Below are 21,365 nucleotides of genomic sequence, written 5' to 3' on the forward strand. Positions count from 1 at the left end.
TTCCGGGAGTGGCAACATTGCGCCACTTCCGGTTTCCCGTTTCAGTTTCCTGCTTCGAAGCCTCCACGATGCGGCCGCTCACCGAAGAAGAAACCCGCGCGCTCTTCGAGAAACTCTCCAAATAGTAAGCTTCGGGCCCACGGCTGCTGGAGGTTCCTAATTGCTGGAGGAGTGGGTGGTTGTTATTGTTATAGCAGGCACGGGCAAACTTCTGCCCTCCAGGTGTTTTGGACTTCAACTCCCACAATTCCCGCCCTCAGGCCCTTTTCTTTTCCTGGACAGGAGACAATCAGGGCCAGCTAACACCTCCCAACAAAGGATTCCCCCGGGCAGCAATAGCCAGGCTTTGAAGCTGCAAGGCCATCCAATGCTGTCTATGTTTTTTTTTTATTAATTTATCAATCAAAATGTATAAGTTTACATTTTCCTCATTTTACAATATCTTAAAAATATCATGTTGTATACAATCCGACAGTAAAAAAATCAAGCATCTTTAAACATATTTCTTATCAGTTTTAGACTTTTCCATTACAACTTTACTACATATCTCTCTACTACACCCTTTTATCTACTTATACATATTTTATTTATTATTATTCAGGAGATAATACTTCTGGAACATGGCCACACAGCCCGAAAGACATACAACAACCCTATTATTACTATTGTTATTATTGTTATTGTTATACTTTCCCCCCTCTTCCCTTCCCTTTATTTTGTGCCACCTTCACCAACCAACTCATATTGTTTCACAAGTCCAAAATTTCATTGTCTCTGTTGCTGGCTTATACCCCTTTCCCTCATTAAAAAATATACTCAATACATTTTCATCCAATGCTAATCAAGGTGGCCAACTGCAACATTCACACTCGCCTCCAACAGACAAGGATTCTTTCTCCCACCTTGGACATTATTCCACAGATATTTATTTCTTTTCTACATTTATACACCGCTCTCTCTCACCCCGAAAGGGACTCAGAGCGGCTTACAAGTTGTATTTACATACAATATATTATATCATTAGCATAGCACAATAATAGTATTATATATTACTATATTGCACTATACCACTATACCGTAATATTAGTAGTAATATTACATTTAATATATAATATAAACCCCACTTGCCTCATTTCCAACAGATCTCACAACCTCTGAGGATGCCTTCCATAGATGTGGGCGAAACATCAGGAGAGAATGCTTCTGGAACATGGCCAGACAGCTCGGAAAACTCACAGCAACTCTGTGATATCTTTAATGTTTAAACCATGGATAGTTTTAAGCATCATTGAACATCACACATGGGTTTTAATTTTTTTTCGTGTCAGGAATCGCTCCTGGTGTGAGAGAATTGGCCGTCTGCAAGGACGTTGCCCAGGGGACGTTGCCAGAGTGTTTTGATGTTTTTTTTTATCATCCTTGTGGGAGGCTTCTCTCATGTCCCCGCATGGAGCTGGAGCTGATAGAGGGAGCTCATCCGCGCTCGCCCCGGGTGGGATTCGAACCTGGCAGCTTTCAGATCAGCAACCCAACTTTCAAGTCACAAGGCTTTAATCCACTACGCCACTCGGGGCTCCACCGGGTTTTAATTAATGGTCTTGATATTAGTATGTACATTTTAAAATATGTTCTGAGCCGCCTTGGGTCTGCTTGGGAGAAAAGCGGCATAGAAATTGCAGAAATAAATAAATGTGTATGGTTCAACCCTGTGGACCCCATGAAGCCATTCCACTCCCATAGAAACCTGACTTCGGCTCTTTCTCTCTCTCCGCAGCATCGGGGAGAATATCCAGCTCCTGATCGAGCGTCCGGACGGAGCCTACTGCTTCCGCCTCCACAAGGACCGTGTCTACTACCTCAGGTCAGGCCCGTGGATGCCAAAGCAGTTTGATCTGACTCTCAAGAGCAGGCATGGGCCAACTTTGACCTTCCGGGTGTTTTGGACTGCAACTCCCACAATTCCTAACAGCCGGTAGGCTGTTAGGAATTGTGGGAGTTGTAGTCCAAAACACCCGGAAGGCCAAAGTTGGCCCATGCCTGCTGTAGATGCACCCCAAGCCTCCTCAATTTGTAGTAAAAACTATTATTATTTCTTAGTGAGAGGATCTTGAAGCTGGCTACAAACGTTCCCCGCCAGAACCTGATCTCCTTGGGCACTTGCTTTGGGAAGTTTACCAAGACACAGAAGTTCCGCCTCCACATCACTGCCTTGGATTACCTGGCCCCTTATGCAAAGGTAAATGTGGGCATTCTCTTCTCACTCCTCTTTATTTGTTTACTACATTTATACCCCGCCCTCTCTCACCCCGAAGGGGACTCAGAGCGGCTTACAAGTTATATTTGCATACAATATATTATATCATTAGCATAGCATAATAACAGCATTATATATTACTATATTGCACTATACCACTATACCGTAATATTATTAGTAATTACATTTAATATATAATAAATATTATTATATTGTATTATTATTAGTATTATATTGCATTACATTATTAGTATCAATATTACATGTATATATAAGATATTATATTATTATCATAGTTGTAACTCTGCTTTGCCAATAGGAGGAAAAGTATTTTGCTGAGTTCCCAGTGTGTACGCTTTCCCAGACATTGGGGCCTGCAGGATATATTTTTTCTTTCTGGGTGTTTTTGGTGTTAGGTGGTGAACCTTTGTGCACCTTCACATGACTTATTCCTTAGCCTGTAGGATTTCCTAGCTGTCTCTTCCTTTTCTTCCTCCCACAGTACAAGGTCTGGGTGAAGCCCAGTGCAGAGCAGTCCTTCCTCTACGGGAACCACGTCCTGAAGTCCGGCTTGGGGCGCATCACAGAAAGCACGTCCCAGTACCAAGGAGTGGTGGTCTACTCCATGGCTGATGTCCCGTTGGTGAGTGACCGGCTCAAAGATCTGGGAAGACTCTTTTTCAAAACAAGAGTCTTAATTGGGCTTTTCTCCCTTTGGATCTTCCTTCCACAGGGCTTTGGAGTGGCGGCCAAGTCTACCCAGGAGTGCCGCAGGATGGACCCCATGGCCATCGTAGTCTTCCACCAAGCAGACATCGGGGAGTACATCCGGCACGAAGAGACCCTGACTTAAGTCCAGGGAACCCCAAAGACTTGGAAAAACAAGAGATTATATTCTGGACTTTTTGTCACCCCCTTTTCTATAGACTGGAGAGCCTACTTGTGTGTATTTGGAAGCAGTGGAGAAACAGCCGCTTGTTCGGTGATGGATCAAGTATCACCGCTATGCTTTTTTTTGGGATGTAATCACAGACCTAACTGGTCTGGCAGGAAATGATAAAAGATATTTGATTGTATGCCTTTGATTGCCTCCTTGGTGGGGCATACAGCCTTTGCCATTATCCCCAGCTTAGGTGGCTCTTTATCGCTGAATTGCCACAAAGCAGCTTTGCTTTAGTAATCATGACTGCCACTAAGTACAGTAGAGTCTCACTTATCCAACACTCACTTATCCAATGTTCTGAATTATCCAACGAATTTTTGTAGTCAATGTTTTCAATACATCATGATATTTTGGTGCTAAATTCATAAATACAATAATTACTACATAGCATTACTGTGTATTGAACTACTTTTTCTATCAAATTTGTTGTATAACATGATGTTTTGGTGCTTAATTTGTAAAATCATAACCTAATTTGATGTTTAATAGGCTTTTCCTTAATCCCTCCTTATTATCCAACATATTTGCTTATCCAACGTTCTGCCGGCCCGTTTATGTTGGATAAGTGAGACTCTACTGTAATAAGCCTTTTTAGAATGGAAGAAAAAGCCTATACAAAACCTAGGAATCTATATGAATTGTGGGGAGGTCCTGGCTTCAGCCCCAGATTTTCAGCTCAATAAGCAAATAGTGTGGAGGGGAGCACAGAAGGAAAGGTGTGGTACCTGCATGGAGTACCTGTTAATTAACTGGGTCTGGAGTTAACTGTGCTGCCAGTGTCAGTTCTGCTGTATACGGAATGCATGCAGTCATTGCATTAGGAAAGGCTTCAACAAAGAGAGTGCTCTTTTATCTTGACCAGCTTTATTGTGGATGGAGAGCAGGTGAGTCAGTCCCTTTCAGTTATCACAGTGGTGCCTGGATCGTTCCAATTTGGTCCCTGAAAGCCAAGCCAAGATGTACGGAAGCACTGCCCTTAGCCCTTTCCTGGTATTTCAGGGCTCCGCCTTCCTTTTGGGGCCTGCAGGAGATGGTTGAGTGGGGCCAGGCCAAGCACCTGGTCTTCAGCAGCGTGGCTTGTGGGTGTCGGTTGTGGTCCGGACGGTGAAGAAGCGCTTGAGGAAATAGAGCTGGAGGAGGCCTGAGAGGATGATGGCTAGACTCTGAGCGGCAGACCACCAGTTGACATAATTGAGGTTGGACTGGAGAAGGAAGAAGTCGGAGGTGCTCTTCATGCGGGAGATGCTGCAGTGCCGCCACATGTGGAAGACCTGCAGCAACAGCTTCCGGGTGCTCTCCTGCCCAAGGGAGGCAAAGCAACACAGACCTAAATCAGGGCCAGTTTCTCCCTTCCCAGCCTTGGCCTGGCGTCCCAGGCTTCCCCATGGCACCAGGCTTGGATGGTTCCTCAGTTTTATTCTCAATTTGTTTCCCAACTGTGGCTCTCCCAAGGCTGTACTACTGGTGGGTCAAAGCCTGAAGCTGAGAGTGTAATTGGCTCCCAAAAACCGAATTGAATATGGCCCTTGGGACAGAAAGGTGCCCGATAAGTATCCTCCGTCACATCTTTGGCCCAAGAGGAGCCATGTCTCTCTCTCTTAACCCCTTTCACAACCAGAAGCCCCTATTTTGGAATGGTCTTGAGTTCCTGTCTGTCCCACATTTACTTTTTCCCATATGCTACATAATATTCTCAGGACCTCCTTGGTTCTTTCGTAACACTTACATCAATGGCTTCCAAAGTGTCGTTGAGCCTCTGTCTCTCGAGTTCCGGCGTGTCCTCTAGGTCAAATCCCTCGTAGATGACGCCGAAGTTGAGGTAGACCTGGACCGACCCAAAGTGGTTGTACTGGTTGCTTAGGCAGAGCTGGTAGAACCCTGCAAGGAAGTGTTTGATTTGCGTTTAGATTAGGAGGCTTTCCCACAAAAGTGCTACTGGGCCACATTGATGGGAGAAACTGGCAAAGAGGTTCAACGTGCTTCCTTCAAGGCCCGTGGGGATAAGATTCCTTTGTATCTGTATGTTCAAACCCTTCAGTGTGTCTCAATCTACTCTCCACTAGGCACTAAAATTGACATGGATTGGAGGCTTCAGGCTAAAAATAGTGGGCCCTGGATACATTTTGTCTTTTTGCATGTGGTCAGTGCAGAATTCTGACACCCAAAAGGACATACAATGGTTAGGTAAGTGGAATGAGTGCACTTAGGTCACTTTTTTTCATGTCAGGAGCAACCAGAGTTGCTTCTGGAGTGAGAGAATTGGCTGTCTGCAAGGACGTTGCCCAGGGGACACCCAGATGTTTTGATGTTTTACCATCCTTGTGGGAGGCTTCTCTCATATCCCCGCATGGAGCTGGAGCTGACAGAGGGAGCTCATGCGTGCTCTCCCCAGGTGGGATTTGAACCTGGCAGCCTTCAGGTCAGCAACCCAACCTTCAAGTCACAAGGCTTTTATCCCCTAGGCCATCGGAGGCTCCACTTAGGTCACTAATGGGATCCAGATCGAATACATGGGGTTTTGAGCTGCCCATTTCGCCAATGCTCTTCTGTAGCCTCCATAGCTGTGACTTTTCCTTCTTTTGGCAAGTCAAATACCAAAGTCAGGAGGGCTGATTGTTTGGTACCCAAATCCATGGCGGCTCAAGTCCCATTATTTACAATAGGATAGCATAATGGTATTCCTTATGTAAAATGGTCAAATGAAGGCTCTGGTCCTTGTTTTGATGGGTCCAATCTTCCAAGTCAAGCCAGCTTTAGCGCTTTCTCAACCAGTTGCCTTACTTCTAAGGTAGGTCTTTATTATACCTGTGGTCAAAATACACCCTTCCCTTGGCCTCCCCCTGCTTCCTCATTATGGGAGGTCAGGTTAAGAGGGTTCGAGGTGGGGCTTTAGGTCACCTGTCTCCATAGTGTGGAAGTGGATCAGCCCCCGGATGTCCTGCGAGGTGCCAAGATGAAGGCCGTTGGGGTCGTTGGCTGTGGCCAGGATATGCCTGCTGTCTTGGCCGATCCCGGAGCTCCACTGCACCTGGAAGGGAGACACAAGGAGATTGGGCAGGGAATTCCCTTTGGGGGTCTGGGTGGTTTAGGAAGGAAGAGGTGTAATCCAAGACTGTAAATGAGTTGCTACTACTTTTTGTAATATATCATTCACACATACCTATATAAACGTGTGTATGTATATATGTATATATATCCCCAAGCTGATGGCGAATGTTAAGGATGCTTTCTCAACTGCAAATGCCAAAATCCCGCAAGACTGTAAATGAGTTGCTAATACTTTTTGTAATATATCATTCACACACACATATATAAACATGTGTATGTATATATGTATATATATCCCCAAGCTGATGGAGAATGTTAAGGATGCTTTCACAACTGCAAATGCCAAAATCCCGCAAGATGACAAAGCCCAGGGGAAGCTCCCGAGCCCTATACTCAGAGAAAGGCAAGAAATAAATGGATCCCATGAGGAGAGGTGGGTAACACAGAAAATATTATTACTCTCATCATCATCATCTGAGGAAAGAGCAGCCCTCTCGCACCCACCTCATAGCTGAAGTAGAACTGGCCGCTCTGGTGCGCAAACTGCCAGAAGCACTCGATGCCGCCGGCTGGAACGACAATAGCAAAGTCGTTCATGTTTGACCCACGGAAGAGGGGCTGGTCGCCGGAACCGCTCAGGGGCTCAGACTTGCGGGCTTCAGCCAGTTGCAGCCCCCCCAAGGCGGCTACAATCACGGCAAAAGGGAACAGCAGGCACATGGCGCAGAGAAGACAGCTGGAGCGGAGCCTGGAAGATGGAGATCTCTCTCTCATGGAGTGTGAGTTGGCCATCTGGCAGTGAAGGAAGGCAGATCAGGTTAACGATTAACTCAGCCACTCACGCAGCCTTGCGCTTGTCACTTGTTCCTCAAGGAAACCTTATTGGTGCCCTTTGAAGGATGGATGGGGGAAACCCATAGATTTGAAACCTGCAACCCCATCTAACTCGCCAGGGATGATGGAACACGAAGTCCAGTGCCGACTGGAAGCCAAGACATTTTCCATCACTGCTGTAAATTTTTCTTCTCCTAGGAATCTGCAGCGATCCTCAATTTGCTTTTCTTCAAGGTGCCCGAAGGGCTCTAAAGAGTCAGAAAATCTACAAGTTAATTTATCATAGCTGCCACTTTCACACCACTTTTTCAATACAGAACGTAAGTTGACATACATCCTGCAAGGCAGACCGGCCCCAAGGCTGTCCAATGGGATTCTCAGCTGAGTGGAGCTTTGAACTCAGCTGTGCTTAAGGCGACAGACGCAGAGCTCAAGAAAAGTTACCCACTGGGAGAACATGCAGAGAAACTAAACATTACAATCTGAGATCCTTGGCGCTCATGCATAACTTTTCAGCCTTCAACTCAGTCTATTTGTGTCAAGCTCTTTTCCACACTGCATCCTTTACAAAATCTGCCTCTTGCCACGAGGCTTCTCCTTCCAAACCAAAGACCGAAGATCTTTTAAAAAAAGAATACAAACCTGATTGGCAGCATTCCTGTCCACCTGTGTTCCTTGCTTTTGAAAAGTTGCTCCACCAGACTGACTTCTCCTTGGTGGCCGCTGCAGCCGAAGGACACACATCATGGGTCCCAGGAGAGAGCTTTCCCAGCGGTGCAGATAAGAGAGAATGGCCCAGGAGACTGGGCAAACAGTTCTAGGAAAGGACAGCTCAGGAGGCACAGCAATAGCCAGAGCAACCAATTCTGTGTTTCTGGGTGAAACTGTTCCTGTTGCATGCTTTCAAGTCATTTCCAACCTATGGCAACCTTGTTGGCCAATTCTCCCAAGGCTGAGAGAATGTGACCCAGCACGTTTTCATGGTGAAGCGGGGAGTCAAGCCTGGTCATCACAGCTATGGTCCACACTTTCTCCCAAACATTTCCTACCATTAAGTAAATATTTTCCAAATCTAGCAATAAGACAAGCCGAGCAATACCAGCACCAGGTTTAACACACACAACACACACTGAACTGGCAGATATAAAAGGCAGGCAAACAGGAGACCAGGTTAAGTCACACACCACAAGTTGCAACAAAAAAAACACTGATAAAAGACGCACCAAGCCAGAGTTAGCCAGGCACCCCAATACCTTCATCCTATGTTGGTACTTACGTTCATTCCTCATCCTTGCCCAGGTTTGGTATTTAATACAGTAGAGTCTCACTTATCCAACATAAACGGGCCAGCAGAACGCTGGATAAGTAAATACGTTGGATAATAAGGAGGAATTAAGGAAAAGCCTATTAAACATCAAATTAGGTTATGATTTTACAAATTAAGCACTAAAACATCGTGTTTTACAACAAATTTGACAGAAAAAGTAGTTCAATACGCAGTAATGCTATGTAGTAATTACTGTATTTACGAATTTAGCACCAAAATATCACGATGTTTTGAAAACATTGACTACAAAAATGCGTTGGATAATCCAGAATGTTGGATAAGTGAGACTCTAATATACATACAGATCCTCTGAATATCAGAAACTACATTGTCCTGCTCTTTTTGCCATCATAAAACCACTGTTTTGCCAGAATATTGATCTGCAGCCTCTTTTCAGTGAAACTACAACCCAGGTCCCATTCAAAATCAAGCTTCTGTGGCAATACGTTCAAAACAGTAATCAGACCTAACAGGCAACTTCAGCAGTGGCATCTTATTATTATTAGCATCATCATCTTGTTTTCATCTCAAAGTAGCCTTGGAGCTTTCCCCTTGGAGACCACAGACCCGAGAAGAAATGTGAGCAAATAATATAAAACTTTATTTTGCAAAAACATACAAAGTTAGCCCCAAATCTCTCTTTTGTTTGGCCTCAACGAGCCCTAAGAAAGAAAGAAAAAATCAAAGCCAAACGATAGATTATCCTCTCTCTATTCCATGGCACAGAAGTCTTTAAATTGTTAAAGTTAAGTCTCCAGGGAAGGCCCTGCCGCAGTCTATTTGGAAAATGAGAGGAAACATCTTAGGTCTCCTTTTTCACACACTGATGAGAACTCGGGGAAAATGGAGTCCCACCTTTTGCTCGCAATAGTTATCTTTCCACCTGTCCATCCACCCCCTTTGTCCTACCCTCCAACTATAGTCCAAGGAACAGGAAAAACAAGGATGTTGTGTGGAACTGCCAAACAAATAGTGACTTTCGCAGGAAGGAGAAAGTGGACTTCCAGTCTCGTTGGCTGAACAAGGCCCTGCCACGAAGGCCAGTCCAATGCCAGAGGAAGCAGTTCTGGGCGATGTTTTCAAACTGCACAGGCCATGCTCTGCTGTCCTCCATTCTCCTCCACAGATCTACTGGATCCCAAGCTTCTTCATGGTCCGCCAGCGGTCCTTTATCATGACTGGTGTTCGATCCTTGAAGGGATAGCTTTTGCAGATGGCCTTCCAATTGCCTTCTCCGTACTTCCTCACGCCGGCCCTGATCCATTGGGACTCTTCCCTCGTCCACTTCTGCAGGGAAAGCAGGAAAGGCTTCTGTGAGCCACAAGGATGGCCGAAACAGGGAGGGCTTTTCTAAACAAGCCCCCGATACTGACAAAAGGCAAGGCTCCTTGCACCGTTCTGTGACTTCCTCTCTCCAAGTGGCCAATAACTCAGGAAATGCTTTGGTCTGATGACACAAAGCCCACTGGGAGGCATTCTCTCTGTGTCTTAGTAGAGAACATACAGGGAATCGTAGTGACCCCTCCCTTAATGTGATTCAAAGGGAAAGTGTGCATATTTGTATATGCATAATGTACGCTTATGGAAGGAGAATGGCAAGGCAAGTGTTAAATATGCCAGAGAAGTGGAAAGACAGGGAAAATGGACATTGCTCTTTCCGTTTTTTATTTGTTGCATCGAATAAAATTATCTCCCAGCAAAAGGAAAACAACACAAAGCCCATGGAGATGACAGCAGAAATTCCTCAGATATCTCAGAAAATTTATGTTGTGTTATTCAAAACAAGGTAATGAACTATTCTGCCTTGCATTATTTGGACTATGATAATGAAAGATATGACACAGCCAGTGGGAGAAGTTGAGGGAGAGACAGTCAAAGCAATGGGTCTCTGTTGTGGGGGTCACTTGGGTATTTATATGGTATATTTAAATGGTTCAGGTCCAACTTACTTATCTGACCGCATTTCCTCATACCAACCAGCACACTCTTTAAGATCTTCTGGTGAGACCTTACTCTCACTTCCATCACCATCGCAAATGCGACTGATATCAACGAGGGATAGGCCATTTTCAGTAGCTGTCCCAACCCTGTGGAACACCCTCCCAAAAGAAATTAAAACAGCTCCCCCCTTTCTTTTTTCAATAACAAATTCAAAACTTTCCTGTTTAAACAGGCCTTTAGTGAAGGAAACTAAGTGATACTGGAGTGATAAGAAACACCATAATGTTTATGGACTGGAACAAAGTGCAATATAATCTGACACGATGCCACAAGAATGTGAATGCATATTATTGTTTTAAACTGTTTATGATGTTTCATACTTATTATTGATGTATTGGTATTGTTGTTTACATTATTTTAAAATGTTGTAAACCGCCTTGGGTCCCACGAGAGAGAAAAGCGGGATAGAAATAAAGATTTATTATTATTATTATTTTATTGTATGACACAGCAAACAAGATAGACATGCTGGATTTCGTTTCACAAAATCACAAGTCGAACACTTCCTAAGTGTCTAGGACTGTGTGATGTATTTTCGGATGATGCGTACAGATCCCAGTAGGGTGGCCTTTTGCAGTTGACAGATTGTAATTTTGTCTATTATTATTATTATTATTATTATTGTTGTTGTTGTTGTTGTTGTTGTTGTTGTGAGATCCAATTGGGAGGAGACAGGGAGAATTCTTGAGAATAAGTAACATTACAAACAGTAACAACTAAGCCTTGAAATTCTGTAACCATAAGCTTTGTCACTATGCCAACCAAACTTCTGCTAAAAACAGTACAACTTCCATATATATGGGGGATATGGACCTAAACTTACCATGTAAACAGAAAACCATGGATAAGAGCAAACCCTATTGAAATCAGGCATTAACACAGTCACCCTGGAGGACTTAAGAAATTGATAGAGAGGGGATGTCGCCATACCTTCCTCTTGCTGCTGGTGATGGAAGTGTTGCTGCTGGTGCTCTTTCTGCCTTTTCGTCCTGAAAGAGAACCCCATCAGTGTCCACACCTTCTGTGGGCATGGGAAGGCAGTGTCGCGAAGAGAGAGGCAACCCTTATGCGGCCACTACGCCATGCTCACCCCAAACCAAGTGCCCCAGCAAGCCTTGTGGCTACTATCTTATACCCTGAGCCCTCCTGGCCACCCGCCTAACAGGACAGTCCACTGGCCATTTCCCTTGCAGTTCACAGTGTGTCTGCTTACCAAAGTCAATGAATAGCTCCTCTTCGTCACTCCAAACCTCCTTCTCTTCTTCCTCCTCATTTGTGGTGCTGATTGCCTTGGAGGACCTGGATACAGCAAAAAATGATTAATCTCTTACCCAGAGGACTGGCAAAATATTTAAAATGGATTCCTTCCAGTCTGTACAGTCTCGAGTGGTACACACCTCCCATTTTTACAGAAGGCCACCTGAGAAAATCCTTGGGAGGGAGAGACCAAATTGGGGACCTCCAGCTAAGAGACAAGTTTCCCTTGGAAGAGCATGATGGCCTCTCCCTTGCCCTGCGGAAGGGCCAGCACTCTCCAGAACAAAGGAGAAAGGGTCTCTAAAGGCTGGATGAAGGCTGGCCATTCATAACCATTATAGCAGCAGAACAAAGGACAACTTCAATGGGATGATGGGTCATGAGGCACCCCTTTTAACATGTCTCTCTCCAATACATCATTATAGCATGGCATGTGACTCCACCAGACCACTGAATGTTATCCTGGGCAGATAAAAAACCCAGGAACCATTACAACTGCAAAGGCCCTTAATGCAGCTTGGACCAAAAAACAAATCAGCTATTCCTATCACAATTGTGTTTCTTGACTATTTTTGCATCGGTTGCACTTTTCCTGGTTAATTTGATATTAACTCAGGGCTCTTCCCATCCCAAATTGATCTCCAATGAAACTGCAGCACTTTATCTGTTATCTTGAGTTTACAACTTTTATAATGTGCACTTTACTTAGTATATTATCATAACCTCACTGTTTTTAATTCCATGTTTTATTGTGTTTTTATTTCTAGAGGTTAATATTTAAATTTTATAATTTGTGTATGTTTTTGCTCATTGATGTATTGTATATTGTTATTGTTTTTATCTGGTATTATCTGTGAGCCGCCCCGAGTCCCCTTTGGGGGGGATGGAGGCGGGGTATAAATAAACTATTATTATTATTATTATTATTATTATTATTATTATTATTATTATTATTATTATTCCTAGCCACCTACTTGGGAGAGGGCCTGGAATCTGCCTTGGGGGGTTTCTTCTGCGGTTCCTCTTCTGCCTGAAGAGCCACAGTCACCAGCAGCTGCTTGGGCACCATGCGCTTGTCAGTCTTGTCCTTCGAAATGGCGTTTTCTTTCCCCAAAAGGAAACTACTGATAGTGACTGGGTGATTGCCTGCCTTTGAGAAGGACTGGACTTTGGGCCCCCTTTTCTCCTCCTCCGCCTCTTCTTTGTCCGTCTCCTCTTCTTCCACCCTCTGACGCTTGGCTCTGTGAGATGCAGGCCTCTCAGTCACCTTGGGAAAAGTCCAGTCCGTCTCGTCCAGTTTCTGAAAGGTGGCATCAGGGTCCTCGGAGTCTGAGAGGATCTCGAACGCCTGTCTAATCACAGAGAACCCATAGGAAGTTGGTCTCTCCAGTGGGCGGCTAGGAGACAAAGGAATCCTACATAAGCAAGACATGTTTGCCACTTTGTGTGGCTATTGACACCCCAAATCTTAACCTCTTGGAAAATAGTGTGTTTCTTCAACTCTAAGTTGCACTTTCCCCTCAAATAAATATCTCTAAAACCAGGGTGCATTTTAGAATTGCGAGCACATGCATATACCTATATCTGTTGGTGGTACTGAAATGAGTGTGCATCTTACAAGTGATGGTGTCCTAGAATTGAAGAAATACGGTATATCCATGACTCAAACTATCTTCCCAGCAATACAAACACTGTACCTGTCTGAGACCCTAACAGGCTCTGCACTGTTTCTGGAGCTTTCCCCACATTCAGAGGCTGGTCTTCTCTCACAGATGTCTCCTAAACAACGCAAAGAGACTTCACAGACGTCTCTCAAACAGCGCAAAGTGACTTCTTTTTCACTGGCTGACGGTGAAACCTTGGTGCCTGCCAGGTGGCCTCCCTCCAGCCTCTCTGACTCTTCTTCAGGCATATCTTGTATGTCAATCTTGAGACCGTCCTTCACAGAGGCCTCCTGTGATCTTTCCCAAAGCGGAGAGCCTAATGCTGTGACCATAGAGGCCACGTCCTCCTCCTCCACTTCTTTTTCCACCACATGTTCAGACACCTCCATCTCCTCGCTGTCGGCTTCTATGGGATTCATCTGGGGCTCCACCAGCTCACAGGAAAACTTTTCAGCCATCTTTAAATAAGGAAAGGCCAAGAACAGAGTCAGGAGAAAGCTTCAACACGTGATCCACTTCTGATATTTAGAAACAGTCAAATGGGCTTTGGGTTGCCATGCCTTGAGCCAGATGCTGTGCTGTGCATCTGGCTCCCTCTGCAAGATCAGGCTCCTGTTTTGAAGCCTCAGGCACTTATAATGTTTACTACAGATGAAGTACCGTATATACTCAAGTATAAGCTGACCTGAATACAACCTGAGGCACCTGACTTTACCACAAAAAACTGGGGAAACTTATTGACTCGAGTTTAAGCCAAGAGTGGGAAACGCAGCAGCTACTGGTCAATTTCAAAAATAAAAATAGAAATCAATAAAATTACATTAATTGAGGCATCAGTAGGTTAAATGTTTTGAATATTTGCATAAAACTAATTTAAGATACTAATAAGACTTTAATGAGATTAGACTGTCCAACTTTGATTACCTATATACTCGAGTATAAGCTGACCCGAATATAAGCTGGCCAGGAACCTCACTAGAGTAAAAGCCAAGGTTTTTTTCAGTCCTAAAGAAAGGGCTGAAAAACTCAGCTTACACTTGAGTATATATGGTAGGTTAGATCCGGGGGTGCTTTGGTTTTATCTATGAATAGATTTTTAATCAGTTTTAAGGGTTTTAACTGTTTATTTTAATGCCGTTAGTACTCAGTTTTATCTTAATGCTGACATATTTTTAGGCTTTAAATTGTACTGATTTTAGCTGTAAGCCATTTTGATTTTTTATAAGAGAGAAAAAGTGGGGTATAAATAATAGTAATAATAGAGAAGAGTTGCAAATGTGGCCACATAACACACAATAGCACCTCATCCAAGTCCCACTAATAACAATAACCACAATAATAATTTTATTACCCGCCTCGCCTTGTGGCTCAAGGCAGCGTACAACACCATGAAAACAAAGAGATAAAACACTATCAAAATACAAGATACCCAGAGTTAAAAGGCAGGTTAAAATTCAATAATAAATGCAGATTAAATAACAATTCACAAAGCAAAAACTGACTAGTGCCTGAGATCGCACTGACCATTAAGAGTAAGGGCTCGGAATCCTCAATATAGCTCTCCAGAAGCACCAGGACAGACTGCTGGAAAAACTCAAACGGGAAGCGCAAGATGGCCGGGTTGGAGTGCTCCTTCTCTTGGATGATGCTGTGGTACAATATTCTCTTTTTCTGGATAAAGAAAAAAAGGTTTTGAGCACTTTCAAGGGAGTGGATGAGATTAATCAAATTTTCTGTTACTTTATTGTACGGATTCAAATGTTTTTAATCGTTTTAATGGTGCGGTTGTTTTTATTGTACTCTTGTTTTTAAAGGCACTGCCTATGTTGTGAAGTTGCCTTGAGTCCCCTCCGGGGTTGAGAAAGGCGGGATAAAAGTGTCGTAAGTAAATAAATAAATAAGCTGTGCCAGATGCATCTCCAGATGAACTCTGTAACAAGACAGGGCCGCAAAAGGACTGCTGGAGAGGAAGCCCTGCATCTGTCTAACTCTGGCCCTGCAACAAGGAGGACTCACGCTGCCGTCCATTCCACCCCAGAACAAAGGGCCAACCCATTCACTGCTTACCAGAGTGCTGGGGTCTTTGGGCTTGTATTTCTTAAGAATTCTTTTGGCTCTGTTGTATTCTTTGTTCTTAATGCAAGAAACTACCGCCTGGAGCAAATAGAAAGAAGACAGTCAACAAGGAAGATTTTCTGTGTATTCTCCAAGTCCCAGAATACATTCCATTACATCATCATCACCATTAACATTATTTGTATCTTGTATTTCTCCCTGTGCAGAATCGAGGTGGTTAACAACCACACCATTGTAATTATTATTATCATCATCATTATTATTATTATTATTTTTACACCCCACCTTTCATCTTCAAAAAATATACTCAAAGCGGCTCGCAACAAAACCAAGTACTATACAATTAATACCTAAAAATATGCAGACATCAAAATGGAATTAAACATGAACAGTATGAAAAATAAAGTTAAAAACCTAAAAATCAGTTAAAAACCTATTCATAGCTAATAATCATTTAAAAGAAAAATATTAAAAAATTAAATATTTGTGTGGCTCTAACGTTAACACGTAATAAATAGAATTTAAAATGACATTTAAAACTGACCACCCTCCCAAAATCCCACCCACAACCTCCCCATCTACTTCCACAGAAATGTCCCATCGACAATGGAGGGGAAACCACTAGAATCTATTAACATATTTAAAGGACTGAGACAAAAACGGTCTAATCCTGGGGCTTCCAGTTACACTGGGAAAAGAATACGACTTTGGGGAAATTAGATCACTCTTTCCCTAAAGCAAAACAGTGCCTCCCAGACCACAATCGTCCTCAGGTTCGTTGACAACCGAGCGAGTCAGGCAAATGTGTCTATACAAAAAGGAAATGGGAACACTTACAGCTTCTGCTACTTTTTGATGAATTTCTTCAAATTTATTTGCATCGACAGTGAACTCACTGCTCATCTTTTTCAGAAGATGGAGAGCACATTCCAGCGGTGTCAGCTGGGTGCTGATATCGACGGTCCAGTCTGTAGCACAAACAAAAACCTTGTTTTACCGGGAAAATATAATAACCACTTCACAACAGAAGCAATAGGAGCTAGGACAGATTCTGGCTTCAACTTCACACAAAAAACGCGTTAAGAACAGGCCAGACATCGTCCTTTTCTTATTTCTCACTTTTGGGCTCTTATATTTGCCATATCAAACCAATCAGAAGAAACACTTTGTGAATGTGCAGACATCTAATTAAATCCCAAGTTCAAAATCAACCACAAGGAGTATCTACCAATTTAAATAAGGGACCAGTCCATTGAGTTCTAAACTCACGTCCTGTGTTTATTGTATTTTAATCTTTGTCCTGTGTATTTCAATATATTTCATTGAAACACAATTTAATACATGTATTTTGCATACTGTTTAATGATGGTGTGTTTTTAAGCCACAAGAAGAGATGGATAAGAAATAAAATAATAATAATGACCTTTGTTTTCATTTACAGCAAACATAGGCCACATGTCTACATTTTGGTCATAATAAGATAACAACAAATTATCGTAATTAAAATTACTTCTACACATAGCTTTCAGAATTTTGAATGTTATATTTAAACCTATTTACATGTGCTCTACATATTTTCCTATAAACATAGATTTAAGTTTAAATATCCATTATTAGCAGAATTAGTATTTATGCTCCATGTTCTCTCTGCCAGGCAAACCCTATATCCCAGGATCTGATCCCAGATTTTCTGTTTATCCCGGATTATCTGGCAGTGCGGACTCACATAATCCCATTTAAAGCAGAAAACCTGGAATCAGATCCTGGGATATGGGGCCTGTCTGGATGCGCACTCAAAGCAGCTAATGCTAAAAACCATAACAATGTGGGAATTGTTAACACATATAAACACTGAAATAGAATTTAACATAAAAACATTTTAAAATACCTAATTTCTCTTTTGCATGTGCTATTCAAATAAATGCTAAACAGGTTTTACAGAAATCCATATCTACTGTTTTCCTACTTGCAAAGGTACAGAAAGAGCAGTTCAATGCTCACATGAGAGTTTGGCTCCACAAAAGAGCTTATGTACAAATTGTAGGGAAATTGCAAGGGAGATGAAAGAAGGATTAAAATAATAATAATAATAATAATAATAATAATAATAATAATAATAATAATGTATAAAGCCTTATTTAGGACCACAAACCTTCTTCTATCCTGGAAAGTAGTTGGATGATCCGCAACTGAAGCAGAATACTTTGCTCTAAGGCCAGAGGCCTTGCCAAAACCGCTGAAGAAAGGCAAGGAAAACAGAAACAAAAAAACCATAAAGAATAAACCTAAAAGCAATAGTAAGGTAGATTTAATAGTAAGTGATTACATTTAAAAAGAACATGATTGAAAAATGGATTGACCAATATGCTAGTCGCAATATAGAAAAAGGCCAAGACCAAGAAGTGGGGTTTGCAGATTCTAAATCCCACTTGCCTTGTTTCCAACAGACCTCACATCGTGTTAAATACATTTTAAATTTTAAATAGATTATGTAAAAATTGGAAGAAAAGTAATAATCCAGTGATACAGTCAATGGCGTACATGTAAATGATAAATTGTGTGTATATGTGTATACCGTGTTTCCCCGAAAATAAGACAGTGTCTTATATTATTTTTTACTCCCAAAGATGCGCTAGGTCTTATTTTCAGGGGATGTCTTATTTTTCCATGAAGAAGAATTCACATTTATTGTTGAACAACAAAATGAACATTTATTCTATACTGTCATCACAAACCAACATAACCAAACCAGACAAACTGTGACTTCTGTCAAGAATTTCTTGTTACTACCATTATTTCCATATACTGTACAACTGGTATGTACATTTACCAATCCTCCATGCTATGGTGTTTTGTTTGGTGGACGCCGGGCATGCTTCCAAACAAAAACTTGCTAGGTCTTACTTTCGGGGGAGGCCTTATATTTAGCAATTCAGCAAAACCTCTACTAGGTCTTATTTTTTGGGGATGTCTTATTTTAGGGGAAACAGGGTATATATAAAAGCAAGCCTATAGTCAGGGAGGCAGTTTAGGCATTCAAACCACCCCTGGGCCAACCTGGGCCCTCCAGGTGTTTTGGACTCCAACTCCCACAATTCTTAACAGCCTCAGGCCCTTTCATTTCCCCCTTCAGCCGCTTCCTGCACAATTTGGGGGTTGGGTGAGTATTCTGCCACTTCACCTAGCAACAGAGGACTATTTCATCCAGCAACAGCGGACCACCTCGCCTAGTACCAAAGGGCCACTACATCCAATGCAAAAGGGCTACTTTGCATAGCACCAGAGGGCCACTTCACCTAGCAACATATGGTCACAGGGTTGTTGTATGTTTTCCGGGCTGTATGGCCATGTTCCAGAAATATTCTCTCCTGACGTTTCGCCCACATCTAACACAGAACACAGAAATGCTTGACCACTCCAACAACTATCATGTCAAACTACACAGAGAAGCCATTAAAATTCACAAGCATGTGGACAACAACAGAAAAGAGGAAACCATGAAAATGAACAAAATCTGGCTACCAACTTAACTTAGTGTTCATGTGGCCCGCCCTTATTTTTATTGTTCTTGCGTTGTAATGTATATTTTCATTTATTGTATTGTTCAATGTGTTATGATTTGTTGTTCTTTTTATATTCTGTTATATTGTATTGTTCTGGACATGGCCCCATGTAAGCCGCCCCGAGTCCCGGTTGGGGAGATGGGGGTGGGGTATAAATAAAGTATTATTATTATTATTATTATTATTATTATTATTATTATTATTATTACCAGTATTAAAGAACTCAAAAATCAGAACAGTAAATAGGAAGCAACACTCTGAAAACAGAAGAGTTCCAAGGGCAGTTAATGACTCTGAACAAAGGATGCCCCCAGGCAGAAATAGCCAGGAGATGAATCTTTCCAATGCTAATTAAGGTGATTAACTGCAACATTCACACTGGATTTCCAACTGACAAAGAGTTCTTCTCACACCCTGGACTTTCCACTGAAATCTATTCACCTTCCTTGCTTAGTTTTCTCCATACCTCACAACCTCTGAGGATGCCTGCCATACATGTGGGCGAAACGTCAGGAGAGAATACTTCTGGAACATGGCCATACAGCCCGGAAAACATACAACAACCCGTGATCTGGGCCATGAAAGCCTTTGACGACAACAACATATGGTCACTTCGCTTAGTGTGAAGGAGCAAAGATGTAAAAGATGTAAAAATACTCCTCTTAATCCAAAGTCAAAAGCAGGAGGCCCCTTTTCTGTTGAGAGGGCGAGGAAAGATCCCACCAAAGTTGGATTTTCATACTGCAAAAGAACTATTTATTGCGTGGCCATAGCAATGTGACAAATACATGCATACATGCAATCAAAGGATTTGTCCAAATTTCCAAAATGGTTGCAAGGGTTTTTATCACCTTCACAGAAATTAGCAAGCATATCCTTATTGGCTTACAAAGATCATTTACCCCATTTGTCTAATGTTGTCTACGTCACAAGCATCCTAACCACCATGCAATCCCATTGGTTTTCTATGATGTAACAACTTGTGATTCTTTAGACAATGGTGCTTTCATGTTACTGACCCTGACTTGTTGCAAGTGTACGCTCGAAATGGTATGGGAACTGGTTCTGATTTGATGTATTGTTATTATTTGAAAGTAACTTCTTTTCTCTGGAACAACTCTTTTCCCAAACATCAGCATTTTCTCTCAAGTGCAGGCCTTCCTCAAACATAGGCCTTTTGCAACTTAGGTCAATCAAAACATATGGGACTTATAGTCATTACATGTATCTTTGAAAATTGTGTTGTCGAAGGCTTTCATGGCCAGGATCACAGGGTTGTTGTATGTCTTTCGGGCTGTGTGGCCATGTTCCAGAAGTACTCTCTCCTGACCTTTCGCCCACATCTATGACAGGCATTTGAAAATTCTTTTAAAACCCACATCCCTCTTAAGTGGAGTGGTTTGCAACCTGTGGGTCCCCAGGTGTTTTGGCCAACAATTCCCAGAAATCCCAGCCAGTTTCCCCGCTGTTAGGATCTCTGGGAGTTGAAGGCCAAAACATCTGGGGACCCACATGTTGAAACCACTGGCCTGGTGCCAGAGGGCCACTTCACCTGGCAACATAGGGCCACTTAATCTAACGCTAAGCGGCTGAGGGAGAAAAGAAAGGCCTGAGGCTGTTAGGAATAATAATATAATAATAATAAAACTTTATTTATACCCCGCCACCATCTCCCCAGCGGGGACTCGGGGCGGCTAACATGGGGCCATGCCCAGAGCAATACAATATAATAAAATATAAAAACAGCATATCCTAGCATAATTAAAAGTAATACAATAGATAATAATAAACATCACATCAAAAAATCAAGAAAACAGTAAAACAAGAGCAGGCCGCATGAACACAAAGATAATGGTGGGAGGAATGGTGGGAGTTGGAGTCCAAAACACCTGGAGAGGGGCCCAAGTTGGCCCAGGCCTAGTAAATATGAAGAGAATCCGTCCCTTTTCAAACTGAGGAGAAAAGCGCGCCATTTAAAAACTACCGGAAAGCCCATCCCTGGCTCACCGTAAATGACGTCACGCAACTGTCGAAAGTTGCGGCTGCTTCCTTCCCGGAAGGCCTGCACGGCCCGGTGGCAGTAAAAGAGCAGGGCCCAGCGGTTCACCGTCTTCTCCAGGCACAAGGAAGCTTCTTCGACCGTCGCCATCACTGTCGCGATGTCGTCACTTACTGCAACTCGGCCGGACTTCATTTCCCGGCATGCTTAGCGGCGGGCTAGTGCGCGCGCATGCGCTATCAAGTCTCTTCTAGTCTTCGTTTACAGGGATTTATTGGCAGGCCTTCTGGACTTTGGGAAGAGGCTTATTTTGGGTTATTTGAAAGGGGCCTCGTTTGTCCTTGGATGTGAGGTAATATCAGTTTGGTCATATGTTATGCTATTTCGTAGAAAATAACC

General features: G+C 42.8%; 3 protein-coding genes across 3 annotated transcripts; 1 reads left to right on the forward strand and 2 right to left on the reverse strand.

Moving 5' to 3' along the window:
- Nucleotides 1-16: 16 nt before the first annotated feature.
- Nucleotides 17-3,330, forward strand: nip7 (nucleolar pre-rRNA processing protein NIP7). The gene is made up of 5 exons (XM_003228421.4): nt 17-124; nt 1,775-1,861; nt 2,098-2,236; nt 2,757-2,897; nt 2,988-3,330. Exons 1-5 carry the CDS (start codon nt 69-71, stop codon nt 3,105-3,107), a joined length of 543 nt encoding a protein of 180 aa, XP_003228469.1. The 5' UTR covers nt 17-68; the 3' UTR covers nt 3,108-3,330.
- Nucleotides 3,331-4,039: 709 nt separating this feature from the next.
- On the reverse strand, nt 4,040-8,851 carry tmed6 (transmembrane p24 trafficking protein 6). The gene is made up of 4 exons (XM_003228425.4): nt 6,750-8,851; nt 6,096-6,225; nt 4,924-5,075; nt 4,040-4,495 (listed from the first exon to the last, which is right to left on the reverse strand). Exons 1-4 carry the CDS (start codon nt 7,035-7,037, stop codon nt 4,262-4,264), a joined length of 804 nt encoding a protein of 267 aa, XP_003228473.2. The 5' UTR covers nt 7,038-8,851; the 3' UTR covers nt 4,040-4,261.
- A 133-nt stretch (nt 8,852-8,984) lies between these two features.
- On the reverse strand, nt 8,985-21,327 carry terf2 (telomeric repeat binding factor 2). The gene is made up of 10 exons (XM_003228422.3): nt 20,975-21,327; nt 17,557-17,640; nt 16,242-16,372; nt 15,396-15,482; nt 14,853-14,999; nt 13,362-13,786; nt 12,639-13,061; nt 11,621-11,706; nt 11,338-11,396; nt 8,985-9,693 (listed from the first exon to the last, which is right to left on the reverse strand). The coding sequence occupies exons 1-10, from the start codon at nt 21,159-21,161 to the stop codon at nt 9,535-9,537; spliced, it is 1,788 nt and encodes a 595-aa protein (XP_003228470.2). The 5' UTR covers nt 21,162-21,327; the 3' UTR covers nt 8,985-9,534.
- Between the last annotated feature and the right edge of the window lie 38 nt (nt 21,328-21,365).

Source organism: Anolis carolinensis, unplaced genomic scaffold (genome assembly GCF_035594765.1).
Source record: "Anolis carolinensis isolate JA03-04 unplaced genomic scaffold, rAnoCar3.1.pri scaffold_9, whole genome shotgun sequence".
NCBI lineage: Eukaryota > Metazoa > Chordata > Lepidosauria > Squamata > Dactyloidae > Anolis > Anolis carolinensis.

Coding starts and splice junctions, on each gene's coding strand:
- nip7 (XM_003228421.4), top strand. CDS start 69: ATGCGGCCGCTCACCGAAGAAGAAACCCGCGCGCTCTTCGAGAAACTC. Junction 125..1,774: donor TTCGAGAAACTCTCCAAATA/GTAAGCTTCGGG, acceptor CTCTCTCCGCAG/CATCGGGGAGAATATCCAGC. Junction 1,862..2,097: donor GACCGTGTCTACTACCTCAG/GTCAGGCCCGTG, acceptor ATTATTTCTTAG/TGAGAGGATCTTGAAGCTGG.
- terf2 (XM_003228422.3), bottom strand. CDS start 21,161: ATGAAGTCCGGCCGAGTTGCAGTAAGTGACGACATCGCGACAGTGATG. Junction 13,062..13,361: donor CCTGTTAGGGTCTCAGACAG/GTACAGTGTTTG, acceptor TTTGTCTCCTAG/CCGCCCACTGGAGAGACCAA. Junction 11,397..11,620: donor GGAGCTATTCATTGACTTTG/GTAAGCAGACAC, acceptor GTTCTCTTTCAG/GACGAAAAGGCAGAAAGAGC.
- tmed6 (XM_003228425.4), bottom strand. CDS start 7,037: ATGGCCAACTCACACTCCATGAGAGAGAGATCTCCATCTTCCAGGCTC. Junction 6,226..6,749: donor AGTTCTACTTCAGCTATGAG/GTGGGTGCGAGA, acceptor TCTCCCTTCCAG/GTGCAGTGGAGCTCCGGGAT. Junction 5,076..6,095: donor CTTCCACACTATGGAGACAG/GTGACCTAAAGC, acceptor ACTTCCTTGCAG/GGTTCTACCAGCTCTGCCTA.